Source organism: Manis javanica, chromosome 16, assembly GCF_040802235.1.
Source record: "Manis javanica isolate MJ-LG chromosome 16, MJ_LKY, whole genome shotgun sequence".
Lineage (NCBI taxonomy): Eukaryota > Metazoa > Chordata > Mammalia > Pholidota > Manidae > Manis > Manis javanica.
In genome coordinates, this window is record NC_133171.1 from 20,417,459 (window position 1) to 20,440,537 (window position 23,079).

The 23,079-nt window shown below is 38.7% G+C and overlaps 1 protein-coding gene and 1 long non-coding RNA gene across 14 annotated transcripts in view; one reads left to right on the top strand and one right to left on the bottom strand.

Annotated features, from left to right (window-relative positions):
• The window catches only part of CARMIL1 (capping protein regulator and myosin 1 linker 1), a 330,496-nt gene that overhangs the window by 136,713 nt on the left and 170,704 nt on the right, over positions 1-23,079 (bottom strand). For all 9 annotated transcript variants that reach the window (XM_073224193.1, XM_073224192.1, XM_073224191.1 and 6 more), the window contains 3 exons: positions 13,971-14,046; positions 9,176-9,264; positions 7,915-8,009 (listed from right to left, as the gene is read on the bottom strand). In XM_073224193.1, the coding sequence (XP_073080294.1) occupies positions 7,915-8,009; positions 9,176-9,264; positions 13,971-14,046 (260 nt within the window). The remainder of the gene's footprint in view (positions 1-7,914; positions 8,010-9,175; positions 9,265-13,970; positions 14,047-23,079) is intronic.
• The window catches only part of LOC140846688 (uncharacterized), a 38,947-nt gene continuing 32,270 nt past the window's right edge, over positions 16,403-23,079 (top strand). The window contains exons 1-3 of one of the 5 annotated variants that reach the window (XR_012126064.1): positions 16,510-18,962; positions 21,513-21,605; positions 21,949-22,267. This is a non-coding gene — a long non-coding RNA (uncharacterized lncRNA). Of the gene's footprint in view, positions 22,268-23,079 lie in introns of all 5 variants that reach the window. The other 4 variants (XR_012126063.1, XR_012126062.1, XR_012126061.1 and 1 more) reach the window with 4 other exon arrangements.

A 23,079-nucleotide genomic window follows, 5' to 3' on the forward strand; every position in this document is an offset into this window, starting at 1 on the left:
GAATTAGGCTTGAGATGGATTAATGATTGTACATTGAGCATTGACCCCCCTATACTGAATTTTATTGTTGTTAACAACCATTTGATCAATAAATATGAGAGATGCCCTCTCAAAAAAAAAAAAAAAAAAAAAAAAATCCAAGAAGTTAAGAAGTAATATTCTTAACATACTCTTCAGCAAACAGATAACTCAGCCCACCTTGGAGGAAGGGAAGACAGTCTTAACTGATGTGCTCCCGCGCCAGGAAGCTGCTATCCTGGGAGGGGACCAGGGCAGTACATTTCTTATGTTAACTTTGCAGAACTACCTAGAAGACTGATAGGAAAAGACTTACTCTCTCTTCAAAGACAGACATCTGAGACCACTTAACAAGTTGGCACCCCTACCCCTTTGTCACATTCCTGAAAAATCCTTACAAGGGGAAACCCCCAACCTTTCAGCATGCACCTCCCTCTAAGGTTGCCTGCATTTACGTGATTTTGACTTTTCCCCTACCTTTCAGTGCATCTCTCTCCGGGGTCGCCCGCACTTTCTAAGTGTGTAGACTTTCTCTCTTTCAGTAAGACTTAAACCTTTCAAGGCACCTCTCCTGCCTGAGGTTGCCTGCTGCACTTTTTCTCTCTTTAAGTAACTTTAAATACAACTTTCACGTGCTTCACTAGTGTCTCTGCCCTTCAATTCTCTGTTGCGGCGGGACAAGGACTGAGGAAAATACACAACGGTCCCCCCTAAAAATACTATAATGATGAATGCATATCATTAAACCCACAGAAAATACAACTCCGAGAACGAACCCCAGCGAAAACTAGGACTACGGGTGATTATGATGTGTCCACGTTAGGCTCATCAGGTGTAACAAATACCTCTCGTGGGGGATGTTAATAATGGGAGATGCTATGTGTGAGTGGGGGGCACAGAGTACATGGGAAATCTCTGTACTTCTCACTCAATTTTGCTGTGAACCTTAAAACTGCTCTAAAAAAATAAGGTCTTTTAAAAATATTAGGTATGGAAGAGGGAAGGATACCAGATTCTCATTCTTAAATTTGGGTATGATTTATCATTCCGGACTCATGACCAATTCTTTGATGTATTTTTATTTAGCAAACTGTACACTATGACTATGTTAAATATACATACATATCCCCAAAGCCATATTCTGTATTTTCAAATCATGCTGAAAAATATCTGTTAGAGCAAAGTTAAAACCTACTACTAAACTTCTAATTTGTTGTACTGGGGTTGACTTGATTTTTTTTGCTTTGTTCTTTGAGGAAATCACAATTTTTACTTTCAATAGTTTCTTTGGTGTCAGACATACCTAGAACACCACATAAAACTGGAAATGCCTACAACCACATTCAAGGCCAGACCGGAACAATTATTTTATGCTATTAGAGACACCCACCCACCTGTTTATTCCTTAATCATAAACTACCTTTAAATAGGAAGGTAGATGAAAAGGAATAAACAATCCAGGAATAATTCTCTCTGGAAATTGAACTATCATACTGTAAGTAATTCAAGTAATAAGTGAAGCACCTAAATTAGAATAATGGTTTGGTAACTTATTTAAAAGGAATAATTAGGACTAAAGGTAAACAGGATTAAAAGTAAAGAGAATTAAAAGCACATATTTAATTAAGATAGTCTAGTAAACTTTTTTTAATCAAACTTCAGACTAAGTTACTAGCTTCTACCTTGACAAAAATGTTTGTCTTAATTTACTAGGAATTCACAAGTTATAAATATATTGCTTCTTTAAAGAAACACCCTTCCTAAGTGCTCACAGAATGAAAAGTATAACTGGGGTCAGCACTGTTCATTTTTTTTTAAATGAAAGAACTAAATTGATTTTTGCTAAAAGATAATAATTATTACACAAAGGATCCTCTGCTTTGGCAAACTTCAGTAATGGGGTGAAATTAATAAACTGAAGGTGGCTGGCTGCCAAAATTTCAGGGAAAAACAAAAAAATTGACCTGCCTAAAGCTTACTGAAGCTACTTCCTCAGAAGTGCCATGGAAAAAACGGATCATTGAGAAAACATTTCCCCACAAAGATGACACAGAAGAGACTTTGGCTTTTGGCCTAAACTGTTCAATTCTGCTCCCCAAATAAAGCAAAATACAGCCTTCAGAGCTGTGAATTAAAGCAAGATTTATCATGAAAAGCTTTAGTTTGGAGACTTTAGTGGATGGATTATCCTTCTATTGCTTTTTTTTTTAAAGAAAAATGGTCTAATTTTTATTTCTCCTTTCAAAATAAAACTATTATCACTCCTCTGCTTCCACATATTTATGCCTAATAAAAAATTATAAAATTTTTAGTATTATGATTTGCCATCTGATGTTATTAATTTATGAAGACAGGAAATTAAACCTGACTGCAGATTTAACCCACCAATCATGCATGGACTTAAAAACCTATGATGTGGTGTTGGGATCACAGGGAAAACAACAGTGCAGCCCAGAGAAGGCGCACAGTGGGTCTGCGGCATCCTGCTGCCCTGATGGGCAGTGACTGCACTGGGGTGTGGGGGGGGGACTTGATAATATGGGAAAATGTAGTCACCACATTGTTTTTTCATGTGAAACCTTCATAAGCGTGTATATCAATAACACCTTAATAAAAAAAATTTTGAAAATGTATGATAATACCATATATAATTCTAACACTTGTATATTCTGGAATCAGTATGATTCACATGATAGGAAATAGATATAAGGAGGCCCTGTAAATTGAAAGCGTCAATATTAATAGTTGAACAAAATTATGCCTGTGGAATTCTAGCAATGGGATATGGGGAAACGACCTCTTTTTTGTCTCTTAGAAAACATAGATTTGAACATCATAGATGTCAGAAAACACAGTTAAAGACCTTCGGATTTCTACTAATTCCTGTAGTTTCCCTGGAGAGTTCAGGAACACTAAAAAATGTAAATAAAGTACAATGAAGTATTTCCATTTCAAAATTAAGGCTGAGTAAAAGAGTTAGGGATATAGAATTAGGAATAGAGGAATAAATAAATTAGGAATATAGGATTAAACAACCAGTTGAAAATAATGAAGTAAGTATGCCTAACTTTCAAATGCCCTAAAATCCAAATCCAGGAAGTTTTTAAAATACTATTTGACCTTGTATATCCATAAAAATATCAAATATAGCTGAAATCATGAGTCTAAAGAATTTTGTTTTATAGCTGTCACATACAAACCTGCCTTCTTTAAAAATTAAAGTGATATACTTAAGAAAACTTATTGGCACGGAATAAGCCAATATTTTTCAAAAAAGCATGCACAACATTCTTTTCTCCCACTTCCAAAGGAAATCTAGAGTCAAACCAGAAAATCACAACCACAGTATGAGAGCCTGACTGACTGGCTGATTACTCAGGAAACACTAGATCAGAATCCAAATAACTCAGAGTAGGTAGAACTCTGCAAGTTTTGTCCAAATTATGCAAACACACAGTTCTTCCTCCATAAAAGGAGAATCATAACATCTGCACTACTTAACTTCACAAGGTTATTTTACTAATCAAATGGAATAATAAAAGCTAATCATTACTGAGTGCACAGTGACAGGCTATTCTTATCCTTTTATGTATATTATCTCACTTAGAATACCCTTACATAGTACATAATATTATTTTAAGGATGAGAAAATTGAGGCATAACTTGTCCAAGGAAACTCAGCATAGAAAGTGGCAAAGCCTGGAATTGAACCTCTTGTACTCTGACTCCAGAACCCACTGGAATACACAGAGATGAGAAATGTAAAGCGCAAAAAAAGGCAAGTGGCAATTCTAGAATCTATTTCTTTTGTTTCCTTTAGATCAAACTGGATGTGCCGCCAGATGGTCAAGAAAAAAATATTTGGGTCCTTGAAGTCAGCACTTCCAAAAGAAAACCACTCTGAGACAGGATTCTAAATCATCTTTCAACAAAATAATCAGATTTAGAACAAAGTGAGGGGTAGAAATAAGGACAGAGACATTCCTGACAAGGCTAAGATCATAAAAACCAGGGTAATTAATTGGGAAGGATAACTAGGAAGAAAAGACATGGATTTTGTAACATTCAGGGAAGTAAAGCAGAGAAATGAAATAAGCAGAGAGAGAAGGGGCTACATTCTCCCAAAATATTCAACTTTCATCCAAGATGTCGGGTCCTAAGGGTGAGTCGTGAGGAGATGACTGTTAACACCCCAGTTCAGATACTGGGTCAGCCCAGAGGGCTCACCACAGAACTAGCTAATAAAGTCCAGTCAGACCTGGGATTTTCAAGTCCTTTCTACCATGGACCACATAAAGGAACAGATTTGACATCTTGATGTAGGAACTTCATACGAAAATAAATACATACACACACATTAAAGAACTAAAACTAAAGTTTTCCTGAACAGTGTACTCTGGTATTTCCTATTCTATTTCTTCTCCTCTTTTCAATGCTTGTCATGAATTATTAAATTGATTTAATGATCTGCTAATGGGTATTGACCTACAATATGAAAGTTGCAAACACACCTGGACGTGCAACTAGAATGAGAGCTCGTGTGCATGTGATCCATTCACTGCCTGTGCAGCTCTTTCAGAGAAAGAACAGGGCAGCTAGCATTTGAAACGTGCACAGACACACTATACCCCTGCTTATTAAATTGTATTTCCCTCACCACAAGCTCCTTAGCAACATAAGGCTGCCTGTCCTTTGTACATAATAATGACAAGGAGACAGAGCTGTAAATAATAGGACTTTCCTGCATCAGTATTCGTATCACAAGGAAAGAGCCCAACTTTCTTCCTGAGAATTTCCAAGTAAGTCCCGATGTAGGTGGTTTAGGCGCAAAATCAGATTCCATTTGGTCCTGGAATTCCTCAGAATTGTAGGCACCTTAACTGCCTTTGAGTTTCTTTGTGACGGTCTTCCCTGGCTTGGCCTCTTTTATATACTATACAATTCAATCACGACTCCTCCCCGATGCTTTTTGTCATTTTCAAACATGAAGTACTGTCACCGAAAAGCTCAGAACAAAAATCATGGAAATTCTTCCCTAGATTGAAAGTCCTGTAAATATTTTGCATTCGATTGGAGATTTTGTGGAATTTCCATCCATGAGCAGGAAAGCTACCAGTCATCTTCAAATATTTAGCCAGAATTTTAAAACAAAAACAAAAACCTATAAAGAATTTGTGTTCAGGAGGCTCAGCCCCAACAGTGAAGAAAGGTGGAATATGCGAGTGTTGGCAGCCGTCCAAGAACACTGGCAAATACAGTGAATGCATCTAGAAGGGGCAGGAAAGCGGAAAGTCTTGGCTTGAAAAAACATTTGCAGGAGTGTCAAAAAATGTATATGAGCGGAAACCATACCCGAGAGTTCATAGACCTGCACAAAGCTGAGAAAAACATACTTGGAATGATTCCTGATTTTAACACCTGTGAATGGACTGCAGGTAGATGAAAAGACACACAAAATCAGGCCTCAGAGGTAGGAATGTGGAGAAAAAACATGCTCCTGACTGAACACATTCTGATTTCCTACCAAAAAGTCTCTATAAATTTCACCATGATTTTCAAGAGCTATTAAAAACCTGCAGAAGAGAATTAAGATTCAATGAAATCAGACTTAATTTAATTATGTCCAAGGTCTTATGCTGGATTTGGGGGACTGGGGGACGAGAAGTAGCTGGTGGAGGGGAAACATTCTCATCTAATCACGATGCAGCAGAATGAAGTGCTACCACAGGAGCTTAGAGCAAAGGCCAGGGTCTGATCCGTGAACTGCACCTGAGACAACAAGCTGATGGGAACAGCTGCTCCTCACAGCACATGCAGTCAGGACAGGAAAGGAGATGAAGGGCCTCAGGCTCAGTCCTTCCCCTTGCTGTCCCAAACTCAAACAACATGTGGTGTTTTGGGTCTGGCTTCTTTTACCCGACAAAATGTTTCTGAGATCCGACCGTGTGGCAGTGTGTGTCTGTACCTCACTGTCCTGTACTGTGCAGCAGTCCTCACTGTGCCCAGCTACCGCATTGTGCCTACCCGCTCACCAGTGAAGAACGTTCGGTTTGTTTCTGTGTTTTGGTTATTATGATGCTGCTGCTATAAACACTCACTCGCCAGTCTCTGTGCTTCATTTCTCTTGGGTGACAACCAGGAGTGAAACTGCTAGGTCAGGTGGCAATTTGCGTTCAGCTTTTTGAGAAACTGTCTAACCAGTTTCCAAAGTGGCTGCACCATTTTATACTCCCACCAGTAATGAATGAGTTCCCATTTTCCACAACCTCTCCAACACTTATTTTGATTTTAGCCATACTACTGGTGAGAAGTGCATCTCATTGTGGTTGAATTAATGTGTCCCTACTGACTAAGGAGTGTCCTTCCCTGGCCTGGATTCCTTGCCCTGAACACATGTCTCCAACAACTACTTCCCTCTATGGATTCTGTCCTGTCTGCAGGTGAATATGATGGAATCCGTCCCATCTTAAAACTAAAACCAAAACAGCTTTCCTGTCTCTAAAAGGTCTACATGGTTTCCACTTTGTCATAGTCACCATTTTGTAGCATTTGACTAACAGACAACACTTGTTTTTCCTCAAGGAAACTGTATGCCCCAAGGGAACTCCCATTCCGGAGATGTGCGCCCATTATTTCCACCTTTGGCTTATCCTTTGCGTGTGCTTCTCATGTGACCTAGTTTTCTAATTCAGTATCAACCTTCCTTTAGATTCACTACTTCAGATGCTGGTAAGTTACTCTTGAAATTTTTTATTGAATATCACACGGGTATCTTTTTCAATGAAGAACAAAAAACAGAACTGTGTCTATCTCAGTGTTTTCAGCTCTGTTTAATAACTGATCCTCACCAAATATATAACATTACGAGATGAAAGGGCATTATTCAACCATGCTGGAAAACATTTGCAACAGATTATAAAAACAAAATATTCTCTCTAGAGTAAAAGCCATTTTCTTCTTTAATCCTGTCCATGCACTTTTAGTACAACCTTCTTTCACCTCATCGTGAACTCTAGTCCTTCAGCTCCGCCGTTCTCGCGTTTGAATTTTGCCCAATATTTGAAGACACTGGTGGTGGGCAGAATCCTAAGATGTCCCTCAAGATCCCTGTCCCCAGTACACCAGCCTGTAAATTTCCTGGGGGGCGTGGGGCGCACTGATGAACCAGATGGGATACCACTAATGTGAACAGGCCACTGATCAGCTGACGCTGAGTCAGTCAGAAGGGAGATTGTCCTGCGTGGACCTGACCCGATCAGGGGCTCAGTGTAACAGAAAGTAAGCATCAGAGAGCAGTGCCCCTGCTGGCCACAAGCAGGAAGTAAAATGACACGTGCAAGGAAGGGCCACATGGCAAGGACCTGAGCACAGCCTTTAGGCGCTGGGAATGGTCCTCAATGGGCGGCTAGCAAGAAAACGGCCACCTCAGACCCAGAGCCCCAAGGAAATTAATTTTGCCAACACCCAGAGCTGGAGGAGGACCTCAGATCACAGACAAGGTCACAGCCCAGGATGACAACTTGATTTCAGCCATGTGATACTCTTGAGAACCCAGCTGACCTGTACTCAGACTTCTGACCCAAGGAAACTGTGAGATAGTAAGTTTGCATCATTTTAACCTGTCAAGCTTGTGATAATTCACTACACAGCAATAAAAAGCTAACACAGTAATTTAAAAGTTATATCCTCCTTCCCATTTGTGTCTCTTCAAAAAAGTAAATCATTATAAAATTTTAGCGTTATGTGCATCAAAGGGTGGAAAGAACTAGAAGCCAACAAGAGCATCAACAGCATTTTATAACAGAATTAACAATTAAGCCTAATACTATTCTTCCGGCATGGCTCCTTAAGCCTCTTACGATTGTGGTGTCAGTGATCATGTGAACGCTGCAGTACCTCGGTCCTCCAGGGGGTTGCCAGCAAGATTGATCGTGTGGAGTCCTGAGCTGGGATTATGTGCTAGAGCAGTGGCCAGTTTTTGTGCAAAATCTCTGTGAGTAAAAAAATAGTAAGATTAAATAACTTAAAATATAAAACTGCTCAAGCAAAACATTTAAAGCTAAAATAGCTAGAGTGAAATCTAACAAAGGAGAAGCTTTCTTTACAATATTAATCTATATATCATATATTTGTCAACACCCAATTTATAATCCTCATGAGAGAATCTATAAAGCCACAGCCAGAATATGGTTCATTTTGATTGGCCAAAATCTCATTCAAAAGCCAAAAGAAAATATAGAATTGCCCCTGTCAAAGAAACACTGCAAGATGCGATTAATAGTACTTCTTAGCCCCTCCATAAGGCAGAAGACAAAAAAAACCTGAAGTGAACCTGCTTTTCAGGAAAATGACAATAAGCCACTCACTATATCTTGGTTCTCATTTCATGTAATCCTGATGAGTTCAAATCTGATCTCTGTAATTACTGCGTTTAAAGGGTACAACTGCTGATACTATATTTTAACAAAAATCAAAACCACTATTTTAGGTATGTTTAACTTAAAGTAACACACTAAGTGCTGTGATTATTAAACTGTCAACCCTCCTTACTCTTTGTTCTAGAAGACTGAACTCTTATGCCCCACATAAGGCTCGGCTATTGGCTGCTACACCACCGAATGAAGACTATGTGAGTGTGAATTTGAGAAGAGAAAGACGTGGCTATCATGCATCAAAGCAAAGCAGTAACATAATACAAAATGTTATTACTATGACTACCACTGACACTGATCAAAGCTGACACATAGCATCTAGAGTATGAAAGATACTTTTCTAAGCACTTTACATGAATTAATTCATTTATCCTCATAATCAATGATCTGTAAAGGAGGCACTATTATTATCTCCATTTTAAAAATGAAGAGTCAGAGACACAGAGTTGAAATGATTTGCTTCAGGCTATGAGGCACCTGGCTGACGTGTCTACACTCTTAACCATTATACCACCACCCTCAGAAATATCAAGTGACACAAGAGCAAAAGATGTTATAAAATCCTTGATCTTTGTGATAATGACGGATCATAGGGGTCCTTCTTTTAGAAGAGTAAACACTATGCTCTATATGTGAGTAGCCCAACTTCTTTTTTAACTATAATTTTAGAGGAAACTGCAAAAAGTTTTAAAGCAACATATTCATGTATTCAGAAAAATACTCACGTTCGAAGTCCAGCGTTTTCCAACACCAATTCTTCTAGTTGACTGGACCTACTTACCACTCTCAAGATCTGTTCACAGACATCAGTGGACTATAAGAGAAAACATTCTTTGACCATGCTGTCAGTCTAAAAGCAACCTCACTTTATTTTTATAAATATATGCAGAGGTGAAGTTTTGATTAAATAAATCATTCCTTCATGCATTAAACCTTGACTGAGCATCTGCAACTCTGCACCATCATGATGAAGGTCCTAGGAATACAATGACACTCTTGGTACACAAGATGTGCCATCCAGAAGGCAAGAAGAAAATACATAATTATGACAGAGTAATGAAAAGTAGTACTATGGGCACCCAGAGGCACAGCAATCCCAATCTTGGGAAAACCAAAAGAATCCCCAAATAAAGGGATACCCAAAATGGAGAACTGAAGACTAAGTGGTAGCAATGGTGGTAACAATGTTGATGATGAATATCCGAGCTCTTGTCATGTACCTGACCCTAGGTTAACCCTTTATGTATATTCTCATTATAAAATTATTAAGTAGTATTATTCACTTTTTATAGATATGAAAATTGAGTCTTAATATATCATGTATTTTAAAAGGGAGCCTGAAAAAGCATTTGGTAAACGTTAACTATTACAAAATTCCCACTGTATTCTTTAAAATAGAGTGAAGCAGGAAACAACCTAATAATAACAAATGGCTCAGTAAATAGTTGCCTCATGTTAATAAACATTGTTTTCAAAAATTATGGCACTGTAAAATTTTATCTGTCAAAATATTTTAAATGTTAGGGTACAATGTTAAATGAAAATGCATAATTAAAATGAAATGTTTAATAAAGATAAGAATTGAAATGGCTAATGTATTCACTGTAATAGCAAAATTCTTGAGGGGACTATAAAAAAATGAAGAGTCATGCCCTAGTGGCATATGTGTACATAATTTTTCTTTTAAATTTTTATTTATTAATGTTTATATATATATTTATATCCTGCCTTACTTTAAACTAATTTAAGATGGCTCCTGACCATAAACTTATTTATACATTAAAAACTGATTTTAAAGCCTCATTACAATTAAGGGTCTTTTTAAATCTTTTATGATATAAAAAAAGAGAAAGCATGTTCTGTGTGCCATGCATTTAATAATCAAAGCAGTTTCTTTTCCTAAAATGCCACATAAAACTATTAGGGTTTTTTTTGTTTGTTTATCCAGTTATTCCAAGTGGATTAACCACCACTGCAACAGTCTGAAATGTAACAAGGATCAAGTATCCTTTAGAAAACCTGACCTGGAAACACATCAGTCCCACAGCATCTAAAGTTATTCTAATTCTTATGTGCTATTTGATTCCATTTGGTCTACAATGTTGCCTTCACACCATTTCTGGGTTTCTAATATGTTCAACACACTGATGAGGGAAGAGAAAATTAATTTCAACTGACCTGATGCCTGTAATTTACATGATGTTGATGGTGGTGATGTTCAAAATAGTGCCCCCTTATCAGTATAATTCTTTGTCTTACGGTGTACAACCAGGGGAACTGACCTTACTCTGTGCTGTCATGATAAAAAGTGATTACTTAAACAGAGTTTTTGAGGGATTATCCTAATTCCCAGGAAGCACCCACAGTACCGTTACCTTTCCAGGGCCACCTCACAGAGCAGCCAAAGAGATGATGTCCCAAAGCAGGGATTTGAAGCAGGGCTTTCATTCGCCCACTGGGTATAATTGCAGTAAGAATTTATTACAGAAAATATATGAAAAGTGTGTCCAATTTTTCTTTAAGATGGGGAGGGGAGAGGCGTAACAATTCATTCGAGCTTAGGTTACTCTTGCTACTTTTTGATAAGTGCCAAATACACAAAACAAATTGTTTTCTACACAGAAATTGTAGATGACATTTTTAAAGAGATACACACACAAACGTACACCTTATCAGTATGACATCACACAGCTGTGACCGTCATAGTAGTTCTCCCCAAATGTCACATGCCTGTTCAGCAGTATGTTCACTGACCAAGGAAAAAAATTTTAACAAAATAATATAATGGCCCTCAAAGAATTTGCATTTACCTAAAAATCAAATGTACACGATAAAAACAAGAGCATTGCTATAAAGTAACTACTGAACTTGTATAAAATAAAACAAAATAAAATGTAAAAAAATAAAAAGAATTTTAGAACTCAATGGAACTGGCCCAACCTTATCATTTTTAAAAAGATTAAAAAGGACCCAGTGATGCTCACCGACTTGCCTAAGTTCAAAACCAAAAGAGCTGAGCAAGACTCCAGTTCTACTGCTATTTTAGTGAGTTGAGAATTTGGGACAGAAACTTGGCTCTAATTGCATGTTTGGCATACCTCATCTTTTAAAAAAAATATCCCTCTATCCTTTTATTTAAACTAGGGGTAGTGGCTGCTAACTGCCTTCATATAAGATCAGCATGAAGCACATAAACACGTCGCTCTTGCGTCTCAGCACAGGCGGCGGTCCTAGGAGCAAGGAGCTACCTTAACAGCCCAGTGAATCCACGGGAAGTCACCTCTCTTTGCTCTGCATTTCATGTTTTTTATGCACTTCATGTTTAAAAAAATCCAAAGAAGGTATAATGCTATTCTTTGCCTCAAACTGTTAGAAAATGTCCTAAAACAGCACATTCCAATACCCAGCAAATGAAAGTATTGTTTCTTTTTAATTTTGGGTGGAAAACATGAAGAATTGCTATTCTTTTAAAAGACTGTAAAGTGACATCCCAAAGACCATTTTTCGTTTTAAAATACCAAGTATTAACAACATACAAATGTATTTTTGTGTTTAAGTCTCAGCTAACAGAAAAAGGCAGTAAGGGCAGGCCTCAAATCCTGTCACTCGCCTGCCTTCCACCCCAGGACGCCCAAGAGAGCATATGAGCACCTGCATACTTTACTTTGCCAGGACTGAAATGACTAGATGCATATTTTCTTGCCTGAATGTCTAAAGTAGCTGAAAGGAAAGGATGCCTGGGAGGAATGATAACAGAATGGCAGCATCGATGGCCTGGACACATGCCTGGACTGAGTTGGGACAATTTCTGACAGTAGGACATCCACAACCCCCTCAGAGCTCTCTGTGCTTCCTTTTGAAAATTTTGAAAATCTCGAATTTGCGTGAATGTTTGAATGAGCCAGGTAAACTGACTTAGTAGTGAAGCATTTTGTCTTCTGATGCCACAGTCCCTGGGCTAATCTGTTTTTCCTTCCTCGAGTGACTCCCCTCTCTCTGATCTGCAGTCTCTGCTGGTCCAGCCCTACAGATGGCCCCCATCTCAGCGAGCAGCAAACAAGGAGACGACTTCTGTGTCCAGGTCTCCCACCACCGCTTCCTGCCTGTTCCCTGGGAGTTCCCTTGGCTCCCCTGCCACCCCCGGCTCCATCATTATTACTGACCTCGCATCCTCCCCCTGTTCAGCTAACACAGTTTCCATAATTCAAGCTCCCACATTTGTTCATTTCTCAGTCTCTTTGCTAGTTTGATTGTGATAACGAGAATAACAACAGTTTACATTCTGAAGTGCCTTCAATATGGCAGGTACTGTGTTAGAATTTCTATATACATTATTTGCTCATCTCAGTAACTTGTAAATTAGTTATACTGCTATGTCCATTCATTCAACAAACTAATATGGCACATATTAATTAAACCAGTTTTTACAGCATAGATATTATGAGCCTCATACTCTGATAAGCACTGGACAGAGACAAGTAAGACAAAAGCTCAGGTATGCAGGAAGCTGAGGCCCTACAAGGTCAAGCAACTTATCTAAGGTCGTACACCTTGTAATAAGAATCAGAATGTGAAACCAAAGTTTCTGTTTCCAAGTCCACACTCTTTTCCTATATAACACTGGCTCTTAATGTGCCCCAAATGAGTTAAGCCCTTGCTCATACTGATAAGCCAGTAAGCCACTCACACCCCAGGCAGATGCAGAGAACCAGCTGTATGTCCACTAGCAAATCTTAACCCTCCACTTTCTATAGCTCCAACCTAAATCCTACCTCTTCGATAGGAAAATCTTAACCCCTCAGTTTCTAATGACCTCTGATTATTGGAGGCTTGAATGCAAGAGTTGCCAATAAAAGACATCTAAATTATTTCCTGTCCTAAATGAAGCAGCAGAAAGCTAACTTACGGACGAGCACCTGTCTGTATGGCTGTTTTGAACTTGCAAAATATCCTCAACTGAGCTTCCTATTTCCACTACTAAAACAGACCAAAATTTTGGTTCCCCCATGCCATATGAAAACCACCATTTCACTTTGATTCCATTTTGTTTACATACAAATCTGCCCAAAAACTCATCTAGAAAATTAATCTTAACTATCACAACTCAAACAAACCACTGCTACCTGGTAACATTTTCCTAAATACTTAGGAAGGGAAGATACATGGAGATGAAATGCAAGGTAGGAACATAAAATCTGCTGTTTGCAGCTGTACAAATGCAACCTTAAGAGTTCTTGCTGGCCAACTGAGTATTGAAGGTCACACTCACGTGTCTTCCTGTTCATCACCTAAAACTGCCTGAAGGAGCTAACAACACAAGGAAGTACTTCTCTGAAACGTCTCACATTATATATAAACTTTATAAAATGTCATGCACATCATTTATAGGAAGATATTTCCAAGAAAAAAACATGAATGCAACTTACCAGTATGGTAGAACAACAAATTTTTTTTTTTTATAATTATCAGGTTTATGAAATTCAACAAAGCTAAGCAATATCTGCAACATCAGGTACTTACCAGTTTTAGATCCTTAGAAGACAGCTTTGTGAACCACTGATTGTATTCCAGAACAGCAATGATAGGTATTAGGTCCCTGGAAGCAGAAATAACAAAAACATGAAGTGCTCTTGCAATAACCATGTTGACACTTTATTTTTAATCTATGACATTCAAGTCTACTTGTTAATTTCTATTATTTACAAACATACCATCCAGAACTATTTGGACCACTGGACAACAATTATATTTTCTAGGATATATCTTCAATATTATATAAGCAAAATTTCCTCTAGACACTCTAATTCCTATTTCCCAAGGAAAAGAGGCTGATGGCAGTGTTTGCTAGAACTTTCTCTAAGAGAAATTATACATCTACCGCCATACTAGCAAGTCTTCTCTTTAGATCGCTCCTTCAAAAATTCTTTAACCGTCAAGAATGGCGTATATTCTCTAGTCAGACAAGTTTATATTCCAAGCAAGGACAGTGTCTAGTTTGATAATAAGTGATATCAAACGGATCCCCAGTGCTTGGACGATGTGGCACTTCCTTGCAATTCTTAGTACCGATTATATACCTGAGATACCCAGGTGTATTTCTGTCTTACGTTTCATACAAACTCTTCAGCTATGAAGCGAAGCTACTTGTATAAGAGACCTGCCTCCGTTCTCTTTTGCTTTCCCGATCAACAACATTTCCCTCGCTCATGCTCAAGTCAAAAGCAAACAATTCACTACTTACCAAACCTGCCATGCAATTTTACAATCAGAATTATCTTTTACTGATTTAGTCAGCTGTGAAAATCCATGTATCCTTCAATGCCTGCATCAGACATCCTCTCCTCCCTAAGTTCCCCCAGGTCACTCCAGCCAGCACATGGCTTGCATTTCAATTTAGCATTTATTTTATCATTTTCTATTATAGTCTGTTACTTAAATATCTGTTCCCACCACCCCAGATTGTAAGTTCTCTGTTTCAGTTTTATGGCTTCTGTGACACAATAACAGTTTCATCCTTAGGGCATGACATGCAGCAAATACTCAAAGTTTTACTGAAATAGAAAAGAAAGGCAGAAGGTACGAAGACAGCTGAAATCAATATTATTTCACGGCTTCTGGGTACCAGGCCCAGCACTAGGCAGTCTACACAGAGCATCTCATTTAAATCCCAAAACAACCCTAGGAGGTCCGTATTATTTACATTTTACAAATAGAGATGTTCAGAGACATATAGTGAAGATAGGTCAGAGTGACCAAATTAGTCACAACCCAGACTCTAAAGGAACCACGTGTGTTGTTTCATCAGACTTGCTTTAAAAAGGCAAAATGAGTGCACAGGTGGCAGAGAAAAGTGACGCACAGGAATGAGCAGTGCCAGTCAGGTAGTTCCATGTGCCATTTTTCCATTTTACACTGTCCACTGACCAAGTGCTCAGAACAAATCCCCGCAGCTGTCCCTGGTGTCTAACGACCTACCTTCAGCTTCTCTGAGGGTAAGTCCACCTCATCACACCCACACGGCTCCAGAGCACTCTGCTGGGCTCCCCCATTCAGGAACTACAGCAGATCGGTCTCATCTCATCTCCTTTTATGGATTTAATGTCAAGTAGTGACTGCACTTCAGAACCTCTCTACTGTGTATTCTAGTCTATCACTTGATCTGATTTAAGTACAGCTTTCGTCATAATGAAGTCATTTTCAGGAACTGAAGAGCTTAACACTAAAGGCCCAGGTTTTACATCAATGCAATGGGTAAACCAGCATCATCTCTACCTATGACATGCAAAAACACTGAAAGAAATATTCTGGCACACTAAAAGTTGAATCTAATACTTAATAATATCAGAAATGTTTCAGGTACAATATTGAATTTAAAAACATACAGCATTCTAGGTGCACATTTGGGTGATGCAGTCAATGATAGTATCTGGTAAAAACCACATATAAAATAATAGATATAAATGCTTACAATTACAGATAGTTTTTTTTTAAAAGAAGAAAAAGAAATATAGCAAAATGTGATGAGGATACCTTGCCTCGATGGTAGCATTAAAGGTGATACTAATTTTTTTCTAATGTAATTCCTGTACTATATTTTTAAAATTTTAAAAAATGATCCACATTCATAATCTAGAAGACTTATAAAATTAAATGTCCCATGGATGGTGTAATTAAAATTTTGTTCTAGGAAAAATTATCCATAAAGATGACAGAGACTTGCGCATGTTGGCATGGTTTACCTAACACGTCCCTCTAAATTATGTTAATGCCTAGACATTTTTTTTTTGGTATCATTAATCTACTTTCACATGAGCAACACTGTGGTTACTAGATTCTCCCCATTATCAAGTCCCCCCCGACACACCCCTTCACAGTCACTGTCCAGCAGTGTAGTAAGATGCTACAGAGTCACTACTTGTCTTCTCTGTGCTGTACTCCCTTCCCCCGGCCACCCCCCTACATTATGTGTGCTGATCATAATGCCCCCTTTTCCCCTTATCCCTAGCTTCCCACCCATCCTCCCCAGCCCCTTTCCCTTTGGTAACTGTTAGTCCATTCTTGGGTTCTGTGATTCTGCTGCTGTTTTGTTCCTTCAGTTTTTGCTTTGTTCTTACACTCCACAGATGAGTGAAATCATTTGGTACTTGTCTTTCTCTGCCTGGCTTATGTCACTGAGCATAACACCCTCCAGCTCCATCCATGTTGTTGCAAATGGTAGGATTTGTTTTCTTCTTATGGCTGAGTAATATTCCATTGTGTACATGTACCACATAGACTTTTCTCCTTTATACTTAGCTTGAAAATGGGAGTTGGAGAGCTTTAAAAAATTTTAAATGTCACAGGTTAGCTATTCCTTCCTGATAGCCTAATGTATATAGAAGTATGTCCCATATATTATTAAATAATTAGTTGGACCACTCACCAACTCTATGTGAAACATTTTGCAAATGACATCACCGAAGGTATAAAAATGTGGTCTCTAAATTTGATCAGTCACTCCTCAGAAGAATTTTGAGCACAAACCTCCCTAAAATCTGTGTTTACCTATAAACTATATACATGTGCTACTGTCCCAGCATATCAGAATCAGTATAAAATATACATATATAAAATGGATGAGGAAAAATATACATAAAACAAGTTCTACTATTTTCTCTGCATTCCTCAACATATCATCATCTTGCTCACACCAGAGTTCATCTGATCCAGGCTGGTCACTGTTTTACAGAATCATTTACAGAAATTTTGAAATGGAAACAGAAGCTTATGCTATTCACACTGGATTTCATGCTCCAAACAGCATTTCTTTCCTTTTAAATGAGAGCAGGAATAAAGAGATGGGGCTCAGATCAGGGAAGAGTCACGCCAGCACCCTCAGGACAACCTGGACGAGCACTAATCAACCCTCAAAACTATTTCGGGGAAGTAGCAGGCTCAAGAATGTCACCTTGATGAGTAAGAAATATGACAACACAGAAACATGAGTCTGAAGGGAATGAGCTGCTGGCTATGTTCTCACGAGCCCAGTTCAAACTCGGTGTTGCATGTCACTGAGTCTTTAGAGGATTGATGAGATTGGCTCCTCTTAAAAATCTTCTGGGAACAAGAAAAATTGATGTATTTAATGCTATATATTCTCTTTGCCTAAGCAGCACTACCTCTACCCTCATCATTCCCTGACACTCAAATTGCAGTGTAATTACATTTTTTAACACATCGGCTTACAGATCTTTGAGAGATCCCATGAGAAATGTACAAAAAAGCCTTTACAAGCTATGCCTCTTTTTAGCCCACTGATACCTAAACTGAAAAAAATTTTAAGAAAACACTAACATAAAATTTTGGAAGCTCTAAATAATAACTAAGTGGGCATTTTTCCAAGTACTTCCTAATTACTATTCCTCTCCAGAAACAAACCAGATGGGCTAGTGTGAGCACCGTCATTCTCCTATCTGAATGCTCATTTAGCAACAAAAGGGTCCCTGGCCCTCTATTCAGTTCAGATGGAGCCACAGGTAGGTAGCAATTAAATAGTCAACCACAGCATTCAGCTGCTTCTCCATCTACCTTGAAACAGCTGGACGGACCCTAAGAGTTCTAGAGAGGTGGTAGAACATATAGAAACAGAAGAACGGCCTACAGTAAGAGAACAGCAGGCTAGGTGATCGTTAGCAGTGTCAGCGTGATGTAGACGCGTCTCTATTTCTCGGTTCATGAGGCTTCATAGGTTGTGTATTGTAAAATCAGGCATATCTCTGAAGAAGAGCCGATCCCAGGCAAATCAGAGGGGGGAGGACATTACTAGGGCCTCTCTGATGAGATGATGATAAAGGCACTGTCCCTAGAGCTGCACCTCCTTCTAAACCCATCTCCCCCGCATGGTGATGGAGTCGCCACAGGTAGGTTACTGCTTCCTCCGTTCTGTGCTCCAGAGGATAGAGCTGCAAAACCATGATGAATTCTCCCCATTACCAGACCTACTATATTATCAGTGCCACACACGTGACCCAAATCTCACAGTCTGGATCTGAACTGGACCTGAAAAATGGTAGTTACAAAGTCCTGGGTGCAAAAAGATAATGACCTGGCTGAGTAACTCAAAGAGACAATTGTACAGGAATCCAGACAGAATGTAGCCATAGACTATGTTCTATAGAACATAGAACAAAACTGGGTTTAGGACACTGTTTACAGCGACAACTGCCGACCTGAGTATGGAGGAGAAAGTATTTTGAGTAATCTGATGGGCTTTTTAAAACTAATCCCTTTGACCAGGCCCATGGAACTTCCAGTCCAGAAGAATCAATGGTTTCAAAGACTCTTAAGAAAAGCTGTTTCTCTGATGACTAAACACAATGAAGAAAAAGAAAGGAATGAAAAAAAAGCTTTGAATGACAGCCAATCAGAAGACTTTCGCACTGACTATATGAAAAGGGTGCAGCTTTCTAAAAGGAAGTCTAGTAAAATGGTGATGTAAGTGCACACAGATTCTCATTTCAATAAATATAAATGGTAAGCAAAATTACTTACTTAAATCTGAATTGTGTTCAAATAGAGATACATGGGAGCTGATCGCCACAGTGGAAAAATTCATCTTCACGTATGAAAACTATTCCCTTATTTGCTAACAAACTGCAGCTCAACACGTGGCCAGTTTCATCTCTCCTCTTGCTGCTCCAAACTAATTCCTCCATTCGCTTCTCCATAATTCACACCCAAATGAGAAAACTACCAACATTTTTTGTAAAACACCTCGAATTTAGAGAATGACCCACATCACACTCAAATTATGCCACTATGCCAGTATGACTCCTTCCAAATAACTGTGCCATTTTGTACAAACTGTGGATTCATGGATTAGCACCTCAAGCTTCCAACATAGAAATGTTCATCCAATATAATTTACTGTAACTTGACTAACAAAATACTATTAATGCAGGCCATTAAATAGGCTGAAAATAGCCTCTTTGTATGGAAGCTGGTTCTAATTTTAATATTAAGAATCATGAGGAAAAAAATAAATCCTTAAGAAAGAGGAGCTAAACTTTGAAGATTAGGGTGATTTTGGCAGAGCTCAAAAAAAGTCAAAGTATTCAGGCAGGGTAGGAGAGATGACACCTAGAGCAGTGATCCCTGTTTTTAATAATCAAGCCCACTGTAGTAAAAAAAAAATTAAGAACACCCTAATTTTTAATATATTTATTATATTCTAAATACTATTAACAGTGATATATTACATATATAAAATAGAGACATTTTAAAATGAGTCAGCAATAAATGTAAGTAGAAGTTCTAATATTTTTTGTAGCTCATCTTGCATTTTCCTTTAGGTATATACATCCCACATCAGAGGATGTACACCCCACATAGAGGCCACTGACCTAGCACAGGGGCCAGCAAACCACAGTCCACAATGCATATTTCTGTAAATAAAGTTTTATTGGAACACAATCACACTCATTCAACTACATATTATCTAGTGCTGCTTTCGAGGTCCAACAGTGGTGGTACATAACTGCAACAGTGACTATCTCATAAAGCCTGAAATTATTCACTTTTGGCCCTTCCCAAGAAAAGTTTTCCAACTTCTGATCTGAAGTCTCAAAAGTGAGAAAAGTCCTTCTAGCCCTTAATCAAGTGAGAAAAGTAGACAATTATGGTCTAATCCATGAATGCAGTGTTTACTTATGAACTGGAAATTCTCCAACTAAGGAATGAGGAAAAATTTACCTGTAGGAAATCTCTTAAGTTTTGACAAGGCTTCTCAATTTTAGATCATATTCTAAATATTTCAAGTAATTGGATTTTAGTAGCTTCTCTAGATACAGTTTCCCTCTGTCAAAAGATTAATCGCCAAATTAAGCACAGTGGATTAGCTGGAAAGGTCAGCACTGGTGCTGTGCACAACCTACCGATGGTGTAATAATCATTAAGGGCGAGACAAAGAAAGCGAGCCAGAGAAACATCCCAGGCTGCCCTATCACACCTTCAACTCCTGTAGGCCAAGCGGTCTCCTAGTATGGTCCATGGACCCCCAGGGGCTCTGAGGCTCACTTAGGAGGTTCACAAGTCCAAAGCTATTTTTATAATAGTACTTGAATTTGTCCTTTTCATCATGATGGTGTCTGTACAGATGGTTCAAAAGCAAACGGGGGGAGAGAGGATGCAAATCTGCTGGCCCCTTAGCACGAACCAAGGCAGCAGCCCTGAGCTCTGCTTGTGGCCATCGTATCCTTTACTCAGTCACACACCCAGTTTTTTTTTTTTTAAACAAATGCCAATTTCATTTAAGGACCTTGATGAAGAAATTTAAAGTACTCATTAAATCTCAGCCCTTGAGTACATGCCTTTTAAATATTCTATGCAGCAAAACAGAAGTATGCACAAAGTGCTTCCTCTATATACCAAAGTGATCACTGTCTCATGCAAGTACTTGTGTGATACAGTTTAAGCAGAACTACCTCCCTTTTCTCATGGTACCCCAAGAAGAAGTGGCACAGTAAGCACTGCAGACTTGGGATTTAGCAGATATTTTCTCAGAAATGTAGCTCTTTCAAGGAAATCACCTGACAGTACTTTTCTTCAATAGTAAAATTATATCTTTAAAGCATAAATTTGAATTTTGGGGAACCTGTATCTGCCACAGTGAGCTTGACAGCTTTGTCATACATAAAGACGTTTTTTATTAGATCAGTGGTGATACGTAACAGATGTCCTCTTTTTTTCACCCCATTGTACAACAGCAAGATATTGGATACTATGCCTAACTCAGTGGACCAATATTTTCTAAATGACCAAGGCAGGATGCTACAAAATCACCTATGGGTAAGAGCATTCAGAGTATAAGATGGATCAAATGGATTTTAATGAAACAAAATATAAAAGAGTTCATTGATAGGGTTTCAGATTTCACACCGTAGCTGATCTTTAAGAACCATCATCACTTGTTGAGTTGTGGTGAAGTAGTAAAAAATATCTGTAATTATGTGAAAAGGCTATTAAAAATATTCCTTTTTCTAACTACACATATGCTTAAGATTGGATTTTCTTTACATATTTCAGTCAAAACAATGTATCATAACAGAGTAAATGTAGAAGCATATATGAGAATCAGCTTTCTTCTATCAAGCCAGAAATTAAAAAGGTCTACAAAAGGTAAACAGACGCTACTCTTCTTGCTGACATTTTTGTTTTGGGAAATATTTTTAGTAAAAATTGTATCTACTTGGCATATAATAGGTTTATTAACATTACTTTTAAAGGAATTAATAAATAAACATTTTCAATTGTAGTTGTAATTTCTAATATGATAAATACCAAAAGACAACTCACATGAACAAAAGCACATCATTTTTAAGAATGTAAAGGGATCCTGGGGCCAAAAACACGGAGACCTGACACTGTAGGCCTACCCACTCCTACTTTATTCTACATGCAATTTTCTGGTTTTACTGGAAAATACTTACAAAGTGAAATAGTTTCCCCTTTTGCTTCTCAGTTCACTTTTTCATGAGCTACACAGGAGATCACATCTGTACATGTGAGTATGAAGGTCCCTTGTGCACCGGAAGAAGGAGAAGGGCTCTAAGCAGGAGGAAACTGCCCGCATCCACAAAAGGGAAGCAGGTCCAAGCCTGAGGCCCAGGGGCTCGCACGCTTCCCCCAAGAGCACAGACCCGGCCGAGGCTGCTCCGGTGCCCTCCACGGACCCGCGCTGCACGGGGAGGAGCTGCGCCCACCTCACATACATTTTCTTCGCTCAATGCAGTTGGCTAGAACTCTCCGGGACCCCACCTGAGTTCTGGATTCCCTGCCAGGTAGGTGGGAAAATTACTTGCAATGGTACTTTTCAGGACAAGATGCTGGTGATATGAAGAGGGAACAATCCTCTCTGCAATGCCAATCGTACAAATGGCATAAGAGGTAGAATCCCAAATTTCTCTTCTCTCAGTGCCAAGCAGTGAGAAAGAAAAGGTCTTGGGTTGGGGGGCTACTATCCCAGGAGGGCCACTATCTGCCCACCTGAAGGAAGCAGCAGCATAGCCAGCGTTGAGACCGGGACAGGCCAGGAAAAATTAGCAGAAACACAGCACGTGTTGTGCCGGGCCAGCGGCAGGGCTCAACTTGGGCAGGGAGCAAAATCACTGAAATGGGTCTGTCTTTGCACAGAAAAAAGGGGAACTGAAAGAAGCTTCTCCTCTGGGGCCTAATCACACTACCCACAGCCCTAAATATATTAAAGTCAAGATCTTAGAACCTAAAAGTCTCTCAAAGAACTTATAACAGGTTTCATAGTTTTATTATCACTATGGTAAGGCAGATATTAGCACCCTGATTTCCACTGACACATGCACATCTACCCTAGCAACCCCCTATTCATAAAGAAACTGTAAAACTAAAAGACATTTGTTAGGATTTCAACACAAAATTTCCTCCTAGAAAATCTTCTAAATGGCAGTTAGGGAAAACAGTACTGTATTTTATACACAGGGTAGATTAATTAGGCTAGTGGAGGCTGGTGTAAGAATGACACTATTTCCACAGTGTCCAAGTATGAACTCTAGATTTGGGGAACACACCTGTACCCCATCCCAAAACATTCAGAGTGATGAACACATTTACAAATATT